Genomic DNA, 16,921 nt, shown 5'->3' on the forward strand with positions numbered 1-16,921 from the left:
GAGGAAGGAAGGAAAGAAAACCAGAGTTCATATTCTGATCCAACCTGGAGTCTGTTGCCTGCAGGCATCTTAAGGAAAAGCAGGCATCAATATTTCCTCATCGCCCCTGAGGCCCAAAGTGCTAACACAGACTGAAGCTGAGAAAAGCTGGAATTTTTTTGGATTGATGTCAAAGCAAGGTGAGGGAAACTTTAGGCATAATATTTAAATGCAGAGATTGCGGGGTGAAGATATGACGGCAAATGGAAGAAACAGGGTTCATGCTTATTCTTATCCTGTCCATCCCTTTGAGTGTCAAAGTCTGACAGGCCGATCTGTGTGAGGCTGACAGGGGGCAGGTTAATCGCCTATTCTGAGCCTCCGGCCAGGTCTAGCGTGTTTTGACGCTTGGCCGATCACAGATATGATCGGACTCGCCCACGGCTGACTGGCTCGACTGACTGTTGTGACAACCACAGTTGTGAGAAGGAGCACGTACGCCAGAAACAGAAGGATGGTCTGGGCTGTGAAACAATTGGATTATATCGACTGGTAGCACAAACAAAGATCGATTCAGCAGGAAGCAAAACATCAACAGCACGTCTGCAAGTCGTACTTCACCCTGCACAATTAGCACATTGGAAACTTGAATAGGATCCTTAAACTGAAGTAGAGTCTTTAACAGCCCTTTACTAATTTAAAGCATTAGAACAAAAGCCAACTAGTTCTTAGGGAGCCACATCTGATTGCTTTTCAAGCATCCCACTCCTCGAAACATTGCCACTCATTAAAACCTTGGCAGAAGTTGGGAGGTGCGACGCTGGGATATGTCACTGCATCAGTCGATTCCCAGCAGCCTCTCTGAAGGCCTGTCATCACAATCTTAGCTTGACAGCTTTAAATCAATAGCACGTCTCTCCTTTTCACTTAATTTAGTCCAGGATGTCCCTGCAGTAGGGTGGTGACCTTAACTATCGCCTCGGAAGGACATGAACTTACTTCCTACTTTTTACTTCACATTAATCGCTACTTCTCCTTGATTGCATGCTAACTTGTTCGGTAGCGGACACAAGGTGAATGTTTTACCGCGCGGTTAAATCAAATCAATTTAACTGGCTCTAAGAGGATGTGCCTGCAGTTTCTGCTTGGGAAAGTTGATACGGTTTAAAAACTCTGCCATTCTCGCCACAGCATGCCACTTTTCTCGCACACACGCATCACTGGCTGCAGAGCACAGTCTGGTGGATCTGCCCTTGCAAACATCCACCTGGCTTCTGACAGAAAGTGAACGGCAAGAAGCAAAGCCACTGAAGCTTACACAGTCGGACTCATCGCAGAGTGCTCTGCAGAGGAACATCAGCTAAATGCCAGAAATCTGAACTGAAGTGAAATGGAAATACTGTATGCAAATGTGGATATTTAACAATGTTCAGTGTGCCCGTGCATCAATCTCACAACTGACCAAACTCACCAATTAGACCTGGTCCAAACCGATGTCAAACACACGTCAGCAAAGCAAGCAGTATATGATTGACAGATCTCATCCTTACCTGTCTATGTCGCCCTGCATCTCTTTGCTCCCGCGCTGGGAGGCTTCTCGAGAAGAAGCCCCGTCTGAGGCTCGGCCTGCGTTGCGTGCATACAGATGGAGGCCGCCGTCTGTTAGGTATCTGTGAGAGGGGAATTAATTAGAGGAAGTAGATGTCGAAGAGGGTGTTGTATGCTGCACAGATTCTAAAGCCCAAATCTGTGATATTGGGTTATACAACTAAAATTGACTTGTTAAACCTCAGTTTGGCACAAAAAGCCTGAGTTCAGTTCTCTAATTCATTTAATTTAATTAATACAATCTATTTAAACTAAACCAGTAGAGAAATTACTTGATGGAACATATACTAATAAATAACCACTGTCCAGGTTACATGTGCATTTGGGTGAACTCACAAAAATGTGCATATTTAGATGTATGTGTGTACGTGCCAGTTAGTAAGGGGTAAGATTTCTAGGCCACTGCTAGAAAGCTATCAGACATGGCTGATAGGACATGGGGATCATTAGTGTTGAGCTAATTAGGCTAATAATTCAGCTAATCACCTTTCCCTCCCGACGTGTTGCTACATTTTCTGTTCTGACAGTTTGCCCTGCCCCCAATACTCTTTTTCGGGAAATTGTAAGTGCACGGATGCCAAGTGGGAATGTGGGTTTGTGTGTGTGTGGAATGTGAATTGCTTTTTTAACACAACTCCCCAGGCATTTATTGCTATTAAGTGAATGAAGGTCAGACACCCACACACACGTCGTCGTGATGTGTTGTGGAAGACACTGACTTATGTTATTTCATTCAGGTAATCTGTCAGTGTATCGAGTACCCTCAAGCTTCATGCTTCCCTTTTGAGGCATAACGGACCTACGATAGCCTTGGTGGATGTCAGCTGGCTATTTGTCTTAATGTACATCGAAAAATGAGTGAGGCCTTGGTGACTGTATGAATAAACAGCTTATCGTAAATTTCAGGGTATTTTTCAACTAAACCCAACAGGCACTGCGCAGCATTCAGTGGAAATGTGTATGGAACTTGTATTCATGATCCTTCAAAACACAAATGGTCTTTAAAGAAGTAGTAGTATTTGTATAAATGATGTAGAGGACAAATCTATATTAAAGCTTCAGGCAGTAAAGCTTAATTGTCTCACAACATGTCATGAACATCAGTGTGTTCTAAAATTAAAATGAAGTAATGTGTTCAATGCATAAAAGGCAAAAAACAAACCACATATTTAACCACTAAAGATTAAATGTAGGAGGTAAACTGGAACTTCAAAGTTTTACACTCTGCACAGTACAAAGCGTGAGTGAGTTCAGGTGGTAGATGGGTATCATTAGCAAATACGGTCATCTTTACCAATTTGATGACACAAAAAAGCATCAATTAACCCAAAAACGCTGCAAGAAGCTTACCAAACAACTGTGATGCACACAGCCAGGACACGCTTATTGTTGCCATGGTTTGTGCCTTATAAAGTTATTGAAGTCTGCTATCCGTCATTGTAATCGCATGATTCAGATATAATAATAAAAAGTAAAAGGCTAACGCTAGGTAACAGCAGATATCTGCAATAGTATCTGAATCATGCCATCACAATGTTAAAAAAGGCCAAAGAAATTTACACTTAAGCTAATTTTCCAACACCACTGACGGATAGCCATCTTCAATAACTTCATAATCCTCAAATGGCAACAACGAGCTCTGCATGTCCCGTAATAAATAATAAATCACTTTTTAGTGTCCCCTCGAAAAAGTTTCCATTGTGTTGTGAGCTTCTTGCAGCGCGTTTTCTAAATGTGTCGTCAAATTGATATTTGTCAAATTTGTGAAGATGTTTCTTCATTTGCTTGTGTTGTGTCTCTTTGCAGTGCATTGATCTGTCAAAGAATTTAAATATACACATAAATATTCAGTCACTAATTCAAATATAAAGGCCCCACCACCAAAATTCTAAACACAAGTTTGGTACCTGCTATTAGTCTACATTGATTAACAATAATTTTCATTTTAGCGAATAAGATTTAGAGCTTGCTATGATGATGTTCGATGTTCGTTTACATGAGTTAAAGCTATGGTGCGTAGTTTCTGTCTCCCCCATGAGGAATTCTAAGTAATGACAACAAAAGTGTCTGCACATCCCCTCCTCCACACAGTTGCTAGTAACCAAGGAGGACACTGAGGATTAAAAAAACATGGACTCTTCAGAAGAGTTCATTATCTTTGCTTGAATGTCGACGGACGACATCATTTTCTGAACATAGCCACACTGAGAAATCCAGAGAGAGTTGTGTGGAGCTGATAGTATTCATTAGCTTTATAGCAACTCATTTGACAATGGCTTGAATGTAACGGACGTTAATTGTTACGCAGCAAAGCTTTAAACGGTACCTTGTGGAGTTTTTGGCTCCTAGCAGCGCTGTGGCTATGTTTTTATGAGTGGGCTGCCCGTTTTGTTTGGACCATGTACACATAGGCATGCGTGTGAGCACACGGGTGACACAATTCACATCCTGCAGTCAGTTTTAGGATATTCCTCTGGTCGACAGTTGGTGACAGTAATGGGCCAAGACAAAAAGCAATGCGCCACAAAAGAAGAAGACTGCTAGCAAGCAAATATGCATGTAAACAATGCACAAAAAGTATACACAAAATGTGTTTTGGTGAATTTTGGTGGACATAACTTTTGTTCAGTTATATATGTGAATACATCTGTACACGTCATTAACAGGGCCGTTAAAGCAGGAACTCAGAATTAGTCAGTGCATCAGAGGAAGCTAACATGCTTAGCACTAGTCATCCTACCCGCTGGTGATCTCATCCATCCGGCCGCTCCTCCCTAGGAGGTCCCCATCACTCATGTAACCTGCCATCTCCATCTGCTTCCCTCCTTCCAGCCCTCCTCCTCCCTTCTCCCCCTGCTCCGCCCCCTTTGCCCCTGCTGCTCGCCTCAGGGGGGCGCTGTACACAAACCTGGAGGGGTCCGAGTGCCCGCTGTAGCGCCCCGTGGTGGTGCCAGCGCTCGTCGTGTTGGCCCTGGGCGCAGCATAGCTGTTGGGCATTGAGGGGGCGTCTCCTGCCTGGAGACGCGGGGTTTGTGATTGGCCCAGACGCCAGGCCATGGGGGAGGAGCGTGTGGTGAGGGCTGGTAGACTCCGCCCATTGACCTCAGTGGTTACCGTGGTGTCGAAGGTTGTCTCTAGTGTACTGTGGAGATAAAGGTGTAGAAAGAGAAAATAAAGGGTTGATTAAATTCAACTTTTGACATGACACTGCAAAAACCGAAAGTTATCAACGTGGTATTTTCTGACAGTTGCTAACTATTCTAGGATGGAGGGTCTTGGGAAAAGTGCCTCATATGGACTAAATCGCAAGTCTTTGTCATCATATCAGGTGCACTCCTATGCAAAGGGAAAACCATTCAGGTGAAAAGATCTGTCATCTTTTGAGTGGAGAGCAGTCTACATCAGCTGAGTTCCACTCGCTTCAAATCACATGCTGTTTCTTCTAACATTGCTTTATGTGTGTGTGACCTTCCTAAAGTGCTGTTTCTTCCAGTGTTTTAACTTGAAGGGGGAGGAGAGCAGAAAGTGAAGGCTCCCTTGAGAACATATGTCACACCATCACGGTACATCGCATAGAGATGGATGGAGAGAGAGAGACAGCTATGTTTCTATCCATCTATCAAGTGTATTTGATAAACACTTTTGAAATGCCACAAAAAATAAAATCTGAAACAGTTGCATTTGCATAACAGGGATGTAGCAAGTAAATACACCTCCGAAATGTCAAAAAAAAAAAAATTGTTTATAGATAGACTTTGTCAAAGGCAGCTTTGCAGATATTTATTGACTTGTCATTTCCAATCAGGTTTTCTAAATTGTTATATCACCATTAACACATGAATAGCAGGATGTAAATTCCTCTAGAGAAAGAGAGATATTGTGTAGGAAAGAGAAGTGTGAGAATAAATGAACTGTTAGCAAATAAAAAGAAGAAAAGAAGAAAAGAAAAGAAATAAAACTTTATGGAGGGAGACAAAGAGGACTGACTCACTATCCTGACAATCCCTCATTAGTCCTGCAACAGACACTGTAGCCTGTTTTTTCTCAAATGTTGTAGAAGGATCTGAACATGTCAACTGCTGTGCAACACATGACTTTCATCTTTCAAAGGATGCCTTGCAAGACAACTTTTTGCAACAAAAGAGAGCAAAATCCTGCTCGATTTTTTTTCACATTTGCACACGGCATGATAGAAGTGAGTCAGCAGGAATGCAAAAATCATATACTCACACACCAAGCCCTGCAGCTTGATGTATCTGGACACAGAGAGCAAAGTATGGCAGTGGTACCTTGCTTGAGCTCTCTCTGCTGGGAAAAAGAGTGCACTACATTCACATGACAGACTGAACACACCACCCAATAAACCACAAAGCTTTGAGGATGAATTGCTAATGTGTACTCTAGGCACAAACATCCCTGTGTAAACAAGATGTAATGTGTGCTACATTATATATGATACATGTTGCCATGGAAACAGGACTAACACATATAGGAAAAGTGTAAACAGGATTAAGGCTTTTCTAGTGCCTGTTGGCATGGATGCTAACACTACGATAAGCCATCATATACGATTTACACATAATATACAAAAATGAACTGCATGTTTGCTGCACAAGTGCTAAAAAATAGCCTTTGGAAACAATAACTTTAAGGGATAAATGTAGCTCAAGATGCTCAAGTGGGATGAGAGAGACTCCTATGTGGATGCCTGCCTTCATTAGGGGACAAAAGCATGACATCTTAAAGCAGTGTCTCACACATCAGCAGTGAGAGAGGTGTGAGAACACCCTTGTGTGTGTGTGTGTGTGTGATCAGTGAGAAAGGGTGGTACACTGCACCCCTGTGATGCCAAGTGCCAACATGAGAGGGGCAGCGATGCCAGCCATATTCACAACTCATCTCTATCAACACCTCCTGGGATCAACACACACACACACACACACACACACACACACACACACACACACACACACACACACACACACACAGTGCCATGTCAGAGTAACAAGAGGCCAAATAAATAAAAAATAAAAAAATCTGACAAATGATACCGGCCGAATATGGAAATACAAGAATCAATTTGCCAAGGTATAGAAATCAAAATCATTTAACTATTCTTACACAATGTGGTGTGCTAAATCAGCTTATCTTTATCTCCAAGCAGTAGAGAGAGAAAAGAAGAGAGACAGATAAACAGAATGAGAATGTGTGTGTGTTTGTTTGTTTGTTTGTTTGTTTGTTTGTTTGTGTGTGTGTGTGTGTTGAGATAAATGAGCATGTAAAATGACGGATATGGCAGAGCAGGAAGTACAGGAAAGGTGCGGAGATATTTTACATACAGTACAGGCCAAAAGTTTGGACACACCTTCTCATTCAATGAGTTTCCTTTTATTTTCATGACTATTTACATTGTAGATTCTCACTGAAGGCATCAAAACTATGAATGAACACATATGGAATTATGTACTTAACAAAAAAGTGTGAAATAACTGAAAACATGTCTTATATTTTAGATTCTTCAAAGTAGTCACCCTTTGCATTTTTATTAATAAGGGAAAAAATTATTAAACTGACTAAATTAACCCTGACAAAGCCCACCTGTGAAGTGAAAACCATTTCAGGTGACTACCTCATGAAGCTTATTGAGAGAACACCAAGGGTTTGCAGAGTTATCAAAAAAAAGCAAAGGGTGGCTACTTTGAAGAATCTAAAATATAAGACATGTTTTCAGTTATTATACACATTTTTGTTAAGTATATAATTCCATATGTGTTCATTCATAGTTTTGATGCCTTCAGTGATAATCTACAATGTAAATAGTCATGAAAATAAAGAAACACATTGAATGAGAAGGTGTGTCCAAACTTTTGGCCTCTACTGTATCTAATGTACCACATATGAACACACATGTTCAATTAAAAAAAATGTAATACAAAATGTATGATTAGAGACTATGCATAACAACACTGTTATTGTTTCTCAAAATTGCTGCTTTTTCAGGCTCTTTTGCTTCATTACACTATCTGGTATAAAGCAGAACCCAAACCAAAATAAATCTGAACAGAGGGAGGCTTTTTTTGTTTGGCCAAGAGCTCAGCGGGAGAAGAATCCATGTTGACAGCAGGGGATTGGTTATTGCTGAGCAATGCTAAATATAAATACACTGGAACTTTCCCCTGCTGCTGCTAATGAGGTCTGAGAGTTTAACAGTTAAACATGTATTTCTCGTGGAGGTTCATTCCCTGATTTTGGTAAAAATGTAATTCTGCAGCACCACTTCAAAGGCTCTCAAATGTCATGTTCAATATTGGCCACAGTATTTTTTTTTTTGCATAATAGCAGTTCTTTCATTCTTTGTAACCATATAGCTTTGTCACTCTGAACATAGATCCAGTTTCACATACGCACATATACAATAGCAGCAACTCAGATTCTCTGTCAAAATACATAAATTGGTAGGCTTGCATAGAAAGGTATGGTTCAATCTGCCCTATGAAGTAGGTCTGGGCAATATAGATATATAGACTAGATATCGTCAATTTTTTTGGATATGGTAATATCGTGATATGACAAAAGTGTTGCCTTTTCCTGGTTTTAAAGGCTGCATTACAGTAAAGTGATGTACTTTTCTGAACTTACCAGACTGTTATAGCTGTTCTATTATTTGCCTTTTCCCCACTTAGGCATTATGTCCACATTACTGATGATTATTCATCTAAAATCTAAGTGTGAAGATATTTTGTTAAAGCACCAATTGTCAACCCTAGAATATCGCCGCAATATCGATATCAAGGTATTTGGTCAAGAATATTGTGATATCTGATTTTCTCCATATCGCCCAGCCCTACTATGAAGGCAAACAGCAGGAGCAACCTTTGAGAAATTATGAAAAGATTGTAAAGCTCCAATCTACCTCTGGACCGATAATCATTTAGTGATGACAGGACACTTTACTTCTCAGGCAGTTATTTGCTCTTTTACAAATAACAATCCAAACAAGATCAGCTACAAAATCTAAACAGTCTTAGACTCCAGAGTTGTTTAAATGAATTTATTTTGGAAGACTTTTGCAAGTTTGGGGTTTCCAGTGAAAGCCAGCATCTTATGCAGGCCATTTTCTTGGTTAACTTCTTCAGACAAACTACTGCTGCTGAAGTCAATGTAATCCCTCTATTGGAGTTGGTATAACCCATAGACTGTAGAAGAGAAGTGGATGTAGCCACCGTGACCTCACCCACTGATTTGTGGACTACCGTTTTTATGCCTTTTATTGCATTTTGGCTGTCCGTTTAATTTTTTTGGAGCCAGAAGTGACCATATTTGGACGAAAGGGTGGAGTTGGGGATGAACGTGAGGTGGATCAGACTGAGAAGCCGAGGACACCACCTAGTAGCGACTTGTCAATCACCAACTAGCCACACCCTAAAGCATCCCCTGCTTTATTGTCCATTTGACTCGAAATTGGACCACAATTTACAAAATGAACATGCTCTATTGAAGAAAACTTGAAACTAGCTATTGAGACCATAAACTCGTTATGAACATTTTTAGTGATGTAATAAATCAAGTGAGTATTAGGGTTATTTTCTCACAGACTTCTTTTGAAACAGACTTCTTTTTGCAACCAATGGAGTCACCCCCTGCTGGAAATTAGATAGAATGCAGGTATAAGGCACCTCTGCATTGGCTTCACCTTTCAGGCCCAATGATTGCTGTTTGGTATGAACTCATAAACTGAAAGTTAAATCCCAACAAAGTCTCCAAAATCACTTCCTTGGCCACTCATTTATAACTCACTATATAAAATAAGTGTGATACTTTACTCTAAAGTGAGCCATTAATTGAGATTTCAGACACATGAGAAATTCCATTAAGCGTCATGATTAACAGGTGTAGTGTTGCAGGACACTTGCAATATTTACGCATTCCGGAATTGTTAGCAAAATGATATACTGTAATATGTAGTGCACTATATTAACTATCCACCATTAGGATTTTAATCTATTGAGTTGTATTAGTTTATATAAGGTGAAGACTGGTCCATTGTCAAGTGTTTCTTTTGTTGGGCTCAACATAAACATAAATCTCATTAAATCTCAGTTAAAGCTCATTTTAACTGGCGTAGTGGACAGACTTAGGCATATTTGGCATCAATTTATCATTCATCATTTTGTTATTGGTAAATTGTACCTATTTAAGCAGCTATGCGTTCTCAGTTGCAGTTAGCGGTCTGGTTTCATGACCTGGATTTATGTTAAAAAAAAAGAACAAATAAGGAAGTTACATTATTAAGATTCAGTGGTGCAAAAAAAACTAAAACATTTAATTAAACTAAAAATACTGGCATATGCCACTACCTTGTTTTTTGTGTGTGCGTGTGTACAGTAAGTAGCAGTGAGGCTGTCATTGGTGCTGGCAGATATTAAACCCTACTAGATTGAGAGCAATTTCAGAGCAATTGCTCATCGCCACCACAGCGCACATCTTCAATCTGGATCCTGAGAAAGGTTCGCCGCCTCACCACCAACACAACCATCATTTACACACACAAATGCACACACGCATTTCAGTCAGAACAGCCAAGTCACTTCCCATCTTCCATCAGACTGAAAACTCATCTTGTCAAGAAGTGCCTCCCTCCAGCTCAATCATGACACTTCTCCACTCAGTCTCTCACAAGAACATCGTCAGGGATTGAAAAGTGTCTCTGGATTTGACCCATCATTACTGTTAAGAACTTGTAATTTTGGTAGCTTAGCTGGCTTTTTACTGTACGGTTGCAGTCATTGCAAATCGCTTGGCGCTGAAGCGTCAGCTAAATGTACATTAAAAAAGAATTTAAAAAAAAACGTAGTCGCTTCAGAATCCTGTACATGCACGCAAATACGACCAAAGGCTATCTCCTCAGTTCAAAAGCAATGAATAATTAAGCCTGGCCCCTTGTCTCCTCACTCCAAATGTAAACACAAAATAAACAAACCGGACCGGGTGAAGCTATTATGTTCAAAATGTCTTCTGGTTGGTGCTGAATCCCCATGCGACTAAACAGGGATCCCTCAGGCTCCAGCAGACAGGGACACAAAAGCAGGGAAGATTTCCCTTTTTCTGCTTGCTGTGCCATGTTTGTCCTTGAAGATGACGGCATGCCTTTACACATGGAGCAGTTTCTTTTCCCTTCAACTGACAATCAATACCATTTTCCATTGTCTGGATAGAAATAAAAAACCTCAGAGGAGGGAGACTTAATGTGTTTTTTAATCAATACTGTTTGTCTGTGGAGGCCGCAACACATGGGGATCTCTGAAGAATGTTGCGGATGTGAACTGAGCTGCAATGATGGCTGCAGTATCTAAGCAGCAAGGTCAGTTCAAAGAGGAAGGGACATGGTTTCATGGCCTCGGAAACTGTAGCTTAACCACATAGAGCTTTTTAAACTGGGTTAGTACGTTTAGGTAACATTAACTGCCACAAGCTCCCAGGCAAGCATTGTTATTTCTAGTCCGTTTAACTTTCATACTGCACGTGAAACTTCTGGGATCAAAGTCTTTATGGAGCACAGAGGCCCAATGCATAATGATGCAAAACTAATGGTGGAAAGAGCAGATATTGGTGAGCTCCATAATCACCACAGTAGTATAGTTTATCTAACGTGGCAGTGAACTTTAGAATGTAGATTACAATATTAAGAATTGGTGTTTGGGGTTGTCTTTGTATTCAGCTGACTTTCTGTTCTTTAGTGCAATCATAACACAGATAGGTCAAACATCAGATGTTTTGAAAGTATTCCTTGTCAAGTCGCATACAATAGCAATGTCATACACACGTTGTTCAGACTGGGACTGTGGCAAGTAAGACATACAAAATGTAACAGATGTCCCACATTTCACTGAAAACTCTGAGAGAATCATTTAATAAATTCTAATTTTGTACCGGCACTCAAGAGTTGCCTAGTTTATGTAGTCAATATTCCTGTATTCTGCTCCATTAGAATTAAATGAACGAGCACGCCCTTCGATTATAGCGAGGAGCTTTTCTATCAGCATATGGAAAAGATGCAGTGGAGGAGGAGGGGAGCAAGCATCTGTGGGAGCTGTGGCCATGGCTGTGACATGCGAGTGGGCACACAGGGGACGGGCTTTGGAGGTGACAAAGGACAACAAAGACAGCATAAAATTACGCTTTAAAATGAAATAAATAATAAACAAAACTAAATCAAAACTGCTAAAAATCTAAAAGTGAAATTTGAAAATGAGGTAAGGATAATGATTATGCCTTCATATACAAAGCACACAACTTCTGCTCTTTTCAGTCCCTCCAGAAAATCGCGATTATGCGATCGCATAATTCAATGCATAATCCACATATTTATGCGGGGGCCGCATTTTTTCAAATACAACGCACTTTCACTGCATAAATTGCCGATTTCTGCGCAAAATATGCGGGGCTTGCATGATTTCATAATCCCCGCATTTTCGTTGGCAGAAAGTCAAAAAATGTTGCGTTTACTTCACACAAGAGCAGCCATTTTCCCCTCTTAACATTAGGAAGTGACGTAATTACGCGACGTGAACATCATCGAAAAACAGGGTGTTGGGGGAATCCCTTTTTTTCCGCTTTTTCATCAAACTGCAGTTTTTGCAAGTTTCCGCAATTTTTGCAAGTTCCCGCAATTTCATCGCATAAAATTGCATAAATATCCCGCATATTCCATCGCATAAAAATTGTGCCGCATAATCAAGGAATTTTGCCCGCAAAACAATCACAAAAAAACTCTGCATTTTTCTGTAAGGACTGTCTTTTCAGTGTTGATTTGTAAAGGTGAATACTTCCACCAGCACATATACTGTATGGGCTTAAGTATTGACATAATGACAACAATTTATTCTATCCGTGACAAAGGGAAAAAATGTGTTCATACTTAATGTCTTATAGTGCAGTTAATCTTGAAAAAAATAAATAAACTATGGTGGCTGTTGCTGTGCTTGTGAACTACATTTCCATGTTTTGAGGATTCCTGCTGGAAGTGTGAACACCCAGTCTGCATGAATGGGGTGTAAACAGGTATTGAGGGAGACGGAGCACAGGGAAAGACAGAGTGATCAATATGACAGTCATGTCTGCTCGAGCATAACAGCGATTAATTACTAAAGGTTCTTCAAAGCGTCATGGTGATTACAGCCATTTCTTATCCAGGGGACAGATTAGGATGGTCTGGCCAGCCTTTTGTCATGGACAGAATAGGCATGCATACTCAGAGGCTATCCTCACATTTAAAATATAAACATGTCCGCAGCGGCACAGAGTCAGGAGCCGACTACCCTTTTTTCCATTAAATGTGATGGTTGTTGCTGCTTTGCTGTTACGCTGCTCCAAATCACACACACCTACACACATGCAGACACACCGTATGATGCTAATATGGAGGTATGATGATGCATTTTGTAGATAATTCACGCCGACTGTCCTTGTGCGCCTGATGCATGAGAATAAGAGTTGTAGTCTCAGACCAATCAAACACCTCACACCCCAACCCTGTGTGCCCCATTGAATTAAACGTGGTGCTAAGACAATGGCGCTGTATTGATCGCGCCTGGCTGAGAAGAAGTACAAAATACACACACACACACACACACACACACACACACACACACACACACACACACACACACACACACACAGCCATCTGTCATGGCTGTCTGAAGCCTGGCCACCATCTTCCTCTGCAAATGGGGCAAAACCCACAAAATAATAGACTGAGGGAGAAGCAGAGAGGCGAGCAGGGAACCATTGCCTGGGGAGCTGACATAAACCAATGGTTATCATTTGTGTCCTCGCCTGAGCCGCAGCCTCTACACTGTTAGATTGTCCATGTTGCCCATGGCTCACAGGTGGGACAGTCTTTTAAGGTGCTGGTTGTCCATCAACACCTGAATGTCATTACAAGTGTGCCAGCTGGTGAGGAAGGTCACGCCTGTTTTTTAATTAAATTCAGGAAACACGGAGGAGAAGATGGGATGGTAATAGAGGGAACATCATTAATAGTTGGAGACATATCTCCCTGCTGGATCGGTGTGATAAACTGCTGAGGTGAGTCAGAGATATCAAAAATCAGAACTATTTCTATTTTCCAAGGACAACTGATGCACAAGGAAACTGACTTGCATAATAAGTGCTGCGACATAAAACTGTGATGACAAAGAAAACTGGTTATTTTCAGTGGTTTGGTTGTGACATGTGTGGGTCTCCTTCATAGTGTGTCTTTTGTTTTGGCTATGACACATCTTGAGGAAGTTAAACGTGTCTCAGCTTCAGACTTGCCACATATTACGTCGGTGTGAAAAATAGCCTTTGAAAGCAAGCATATATATATATATATATATATATATATATATATATATATATATATATATATATATATATATATATATATATATATATATATAGGCTGCAGCTCTCTGATGAGGTGATAATAGTATGGCTGCTCTGTTGTTCTTGTTCTTCCATTCTTTATATTTTGCATATCTGCTTGTTCCTGTTGATGGTCACAAAGATACAAGAATCTATACAAGCATGCAACATTACCGTGTTTGTTTCAAAAAGCTGCTAGGACCAATGTTTTCATATTTACAATGGATCAAATGTGTAATGTGAACTAAAAACCCACAGAGAATCATTACCACCCCAGCTCAATGGAGCGTGTTTGCATCTTAACTCATTGTTCTGGTACAATGACACAGGCCCCCTGGTTAGTCTTGCATTGCCAGACCTTCCTCCACAGAACTGCGGAGGAGGGTCTGGCTAGTCCACACTGCATTCTTGGATGGGAGAAAAACATGCTCTGGTTTATTGGCATTTCTTTAAACCAATCACAATCGTCATGGGCCTAAGCGCCAGATGGAGCCATGGTGCCTCTGCAAAATAGCCTCGGGAAGGAACTTGTTTTGGTGGAACATGTGTACGTTCAAAAGTTGTTTTAGTCGTCCAACAGAAAACTCAGATTGGACAGATAGTCTAGCTAGCTGTCTGGATTTACCCTGCAGAGATCTGAGGAGCAGTTAACCATAGTCCTCAGATGGTGCACATTGTCAAGTGCACCAAACATTCTAAACAACTCTCACGCGGTCGAAACGGTTGAGTGAAACTCGTTGACACCTGCTCTCAAAAATAATGAAGCAACAAAAAATTTAGGAGTTTTCGGGTTTAGCTTTGGTTTTTCTAATATTTTAGAAGTAGGCGAACAATGTGAGCGAGTAAAGGAGAGGGCGGGCCCTGATGAGAGAGAGATGATTTGTTGTTACACAGACAACAAGCAATGTGTGGTCATATGAAGTTATGGATTTGAAAGTCATCATCCTTCAAATCATATATAAGTCCGTAAATTGTGTGCAGTTGAATTAATTTTAATTGTAGTGCACTAACACTAGTGCACTTTGAAGCGAACCAAGACCCCCATTTTCAGGTAGACCAGAGTTCGGTTGTTTGGTCCGCACCACAGCTTTCACACTACCGGACTATCCGACCAAACGCTCCAGGTTTCTGTTAAAACGGACCAAACTGCTCAAGTGTGAAAGCACCCTTATAAAGACTAGCTGGTGAACACAGTGGAGCAGTTAGCAGCTGAAGAATCAGATATTTTGGGAGTTAGTGGAGAGCAGACTGACCCAAAAAAGCCAAACACAGAAAACTTTACTTATAGTGTTCAGAAAGAGAACTTTAGATGTGACTGTATCATATGTCTCTTAAAAAAAAAGCTAAAGTGTCCTATAATAACCACTGGCAGCCAAATGCAAAGTTTTCTCTGCATTTGATTTACTTCTAAAACAGTGTCTGATTGAAGTTGCAGGCTGCCTGCAGGAAGCCAGGTGGTGGGTCGAATCTTTGAAGCTGATCAGGCAAATGTTGCAGTAGTGGTCAGACGTAACACACAGTAACACTAATCTAATGCCAGTAAAAGTATAATTAACTAAGTGAACCACCTAAGAAGCAGATGGGAGCCTTTTTACATTTGGTTTGTGAGATATAAATGATCCTAATCAAGGTGTTACATGACACTACCGTCTCAGTTAAATAACATAGCAGCTTAAAGGAATACTACACCCTAAAAATGATCATTTGTATATTAATTACTCAACCCATTTTTGGATTATTTGTTTATCGTGGAGGCATGCGAGAAAAACAGTTTTTTTTCTTTGAGATTTCCAGGCAACACAGGGTGAGTAACTGATATACAAATGATCATTTTGAGGGTGAAGTATTCCTTTAAAGCCAGGCTTTGCAGAATAATTCACTTCAGACCTGAAACAAGTCATTTGGGTTCCATTTTAAAATTGTTTTTAAAATGTAGTATGATTGGTGGAGCTCATTTAAAACTCCTGACTTTGTGAATAAAATGCCACTGCAGAAGCAGATTGCCAACAGATTGACTGTAAAAAAAAGGAAGTGGTGGTATTAGACTGTGTTTTAGGAGTGAATTATTGCTCCGTTTTGCATGTGCTGTAGCTACAGCCTTAACAGTTTAGTGAGTTCATGACTGGAGGGTTGATGGATTGAATCTACGACAGCCTGGAAAAAAATGTGGACAAACGTATCGCCAAAAGTAAAATCAATCCCATGTTGTCCTTTTCATCATATATCCATGGGCCTATGGATATCCCAATAAATGCATTGTCTGCATTTTTATCACTTTTCTTAACCAAAAACCAGACCAGAGCCATTTACCATTACCAGTAAGTAACGGGGGGGTGCCTTCGGTGTGCCTACCTGTGGCTGATCTGTGTCCCCCGTAGACTGGACATGGTTTCTTCCAGGTTCTGCCGCAGGTCAGCGATGTTCTTCACCGTCCTCATGCGTCTTGTCTCAGGATCCTCTCCTGGAGACACACATTTTATATGATTTACCGAAATATTTAGACCTGCGCGCGCGCGCGCGCGCACACACACACACACACACACACACACACACACACACACACACACACACACACACACACACACACACACACACACACACAATATGAGGAGTGAGGAGGACATCTGACATACAGCATTTTATTGCATGTCACTGAACGTCTCAGTGGGGAAACAGAATGATGACCGATCACGATGACAGCCAGCGTGGCTGCACGTCTCCAAACCCCATGTCGACAATTGGGAAGCCATTCAATGAATCAGCCTGTCAGGCTGCACCACATGCCCTTCCTTTAGTCTAAAAAGCAGATACATTAATTTACACAAGTACTGACATTTTTTCCTTCAGGCCAATGCCTGAAATGTCGTGCCATGACACCACGCGCTCTGCCGGTTAGTTCGGGACACAGTCGTGTCGGCGGAAACAA

The 16,921-nt window shown here is 41.0% G+C and overlaps 1 protein-coding gene across 5 annotated transcripts in view; it reads right to left on the minus strand.

The window, feature by feature from the left end:
- nav3 (neuron navigator 3) overlaps window positions 1-16,921 on the minus strand; it is a 225,119-nt gene that overhangs the window by 64,156 nt on the left and 144,042 nt on the right. For all 5 annotated transcript variants that reach the window (XM_028570121.1, XM_028570119.1, XM_028570120.1 and 2 more), the window contains 3 exons: window positions 16,348-16,456; window positions 4,328-4,729; window positions 1,530-1,649 (listed from right to left, as the gene is read on the minus strand). In XM_028570121.1, coding sequence (XP_028425922.1) covers window positions 1,530-1,649; window positions 4,328-4,729; window positions 16,348-16,456 — 631 coding nt within the window. The remainder of the gene's footprint in view (window positions 1-1,529; window positions 1,650-4,327; window positions 4,730-16,347; window positions 16,457-16,921) is intronic.

Source organism: Perca flavescens, chromosome 23 (assembly GCF_004354835.1).
Source record: "Perca flavescens isolate YP-PL-M2 chromosome 23, PFLA_1.0, whole genome shotgun sequence".
NCBI lineage: Eukaryota > Metazoa > Chordata > Actinopteri > Perciformes > Percidae > Perca > Perca flavescens.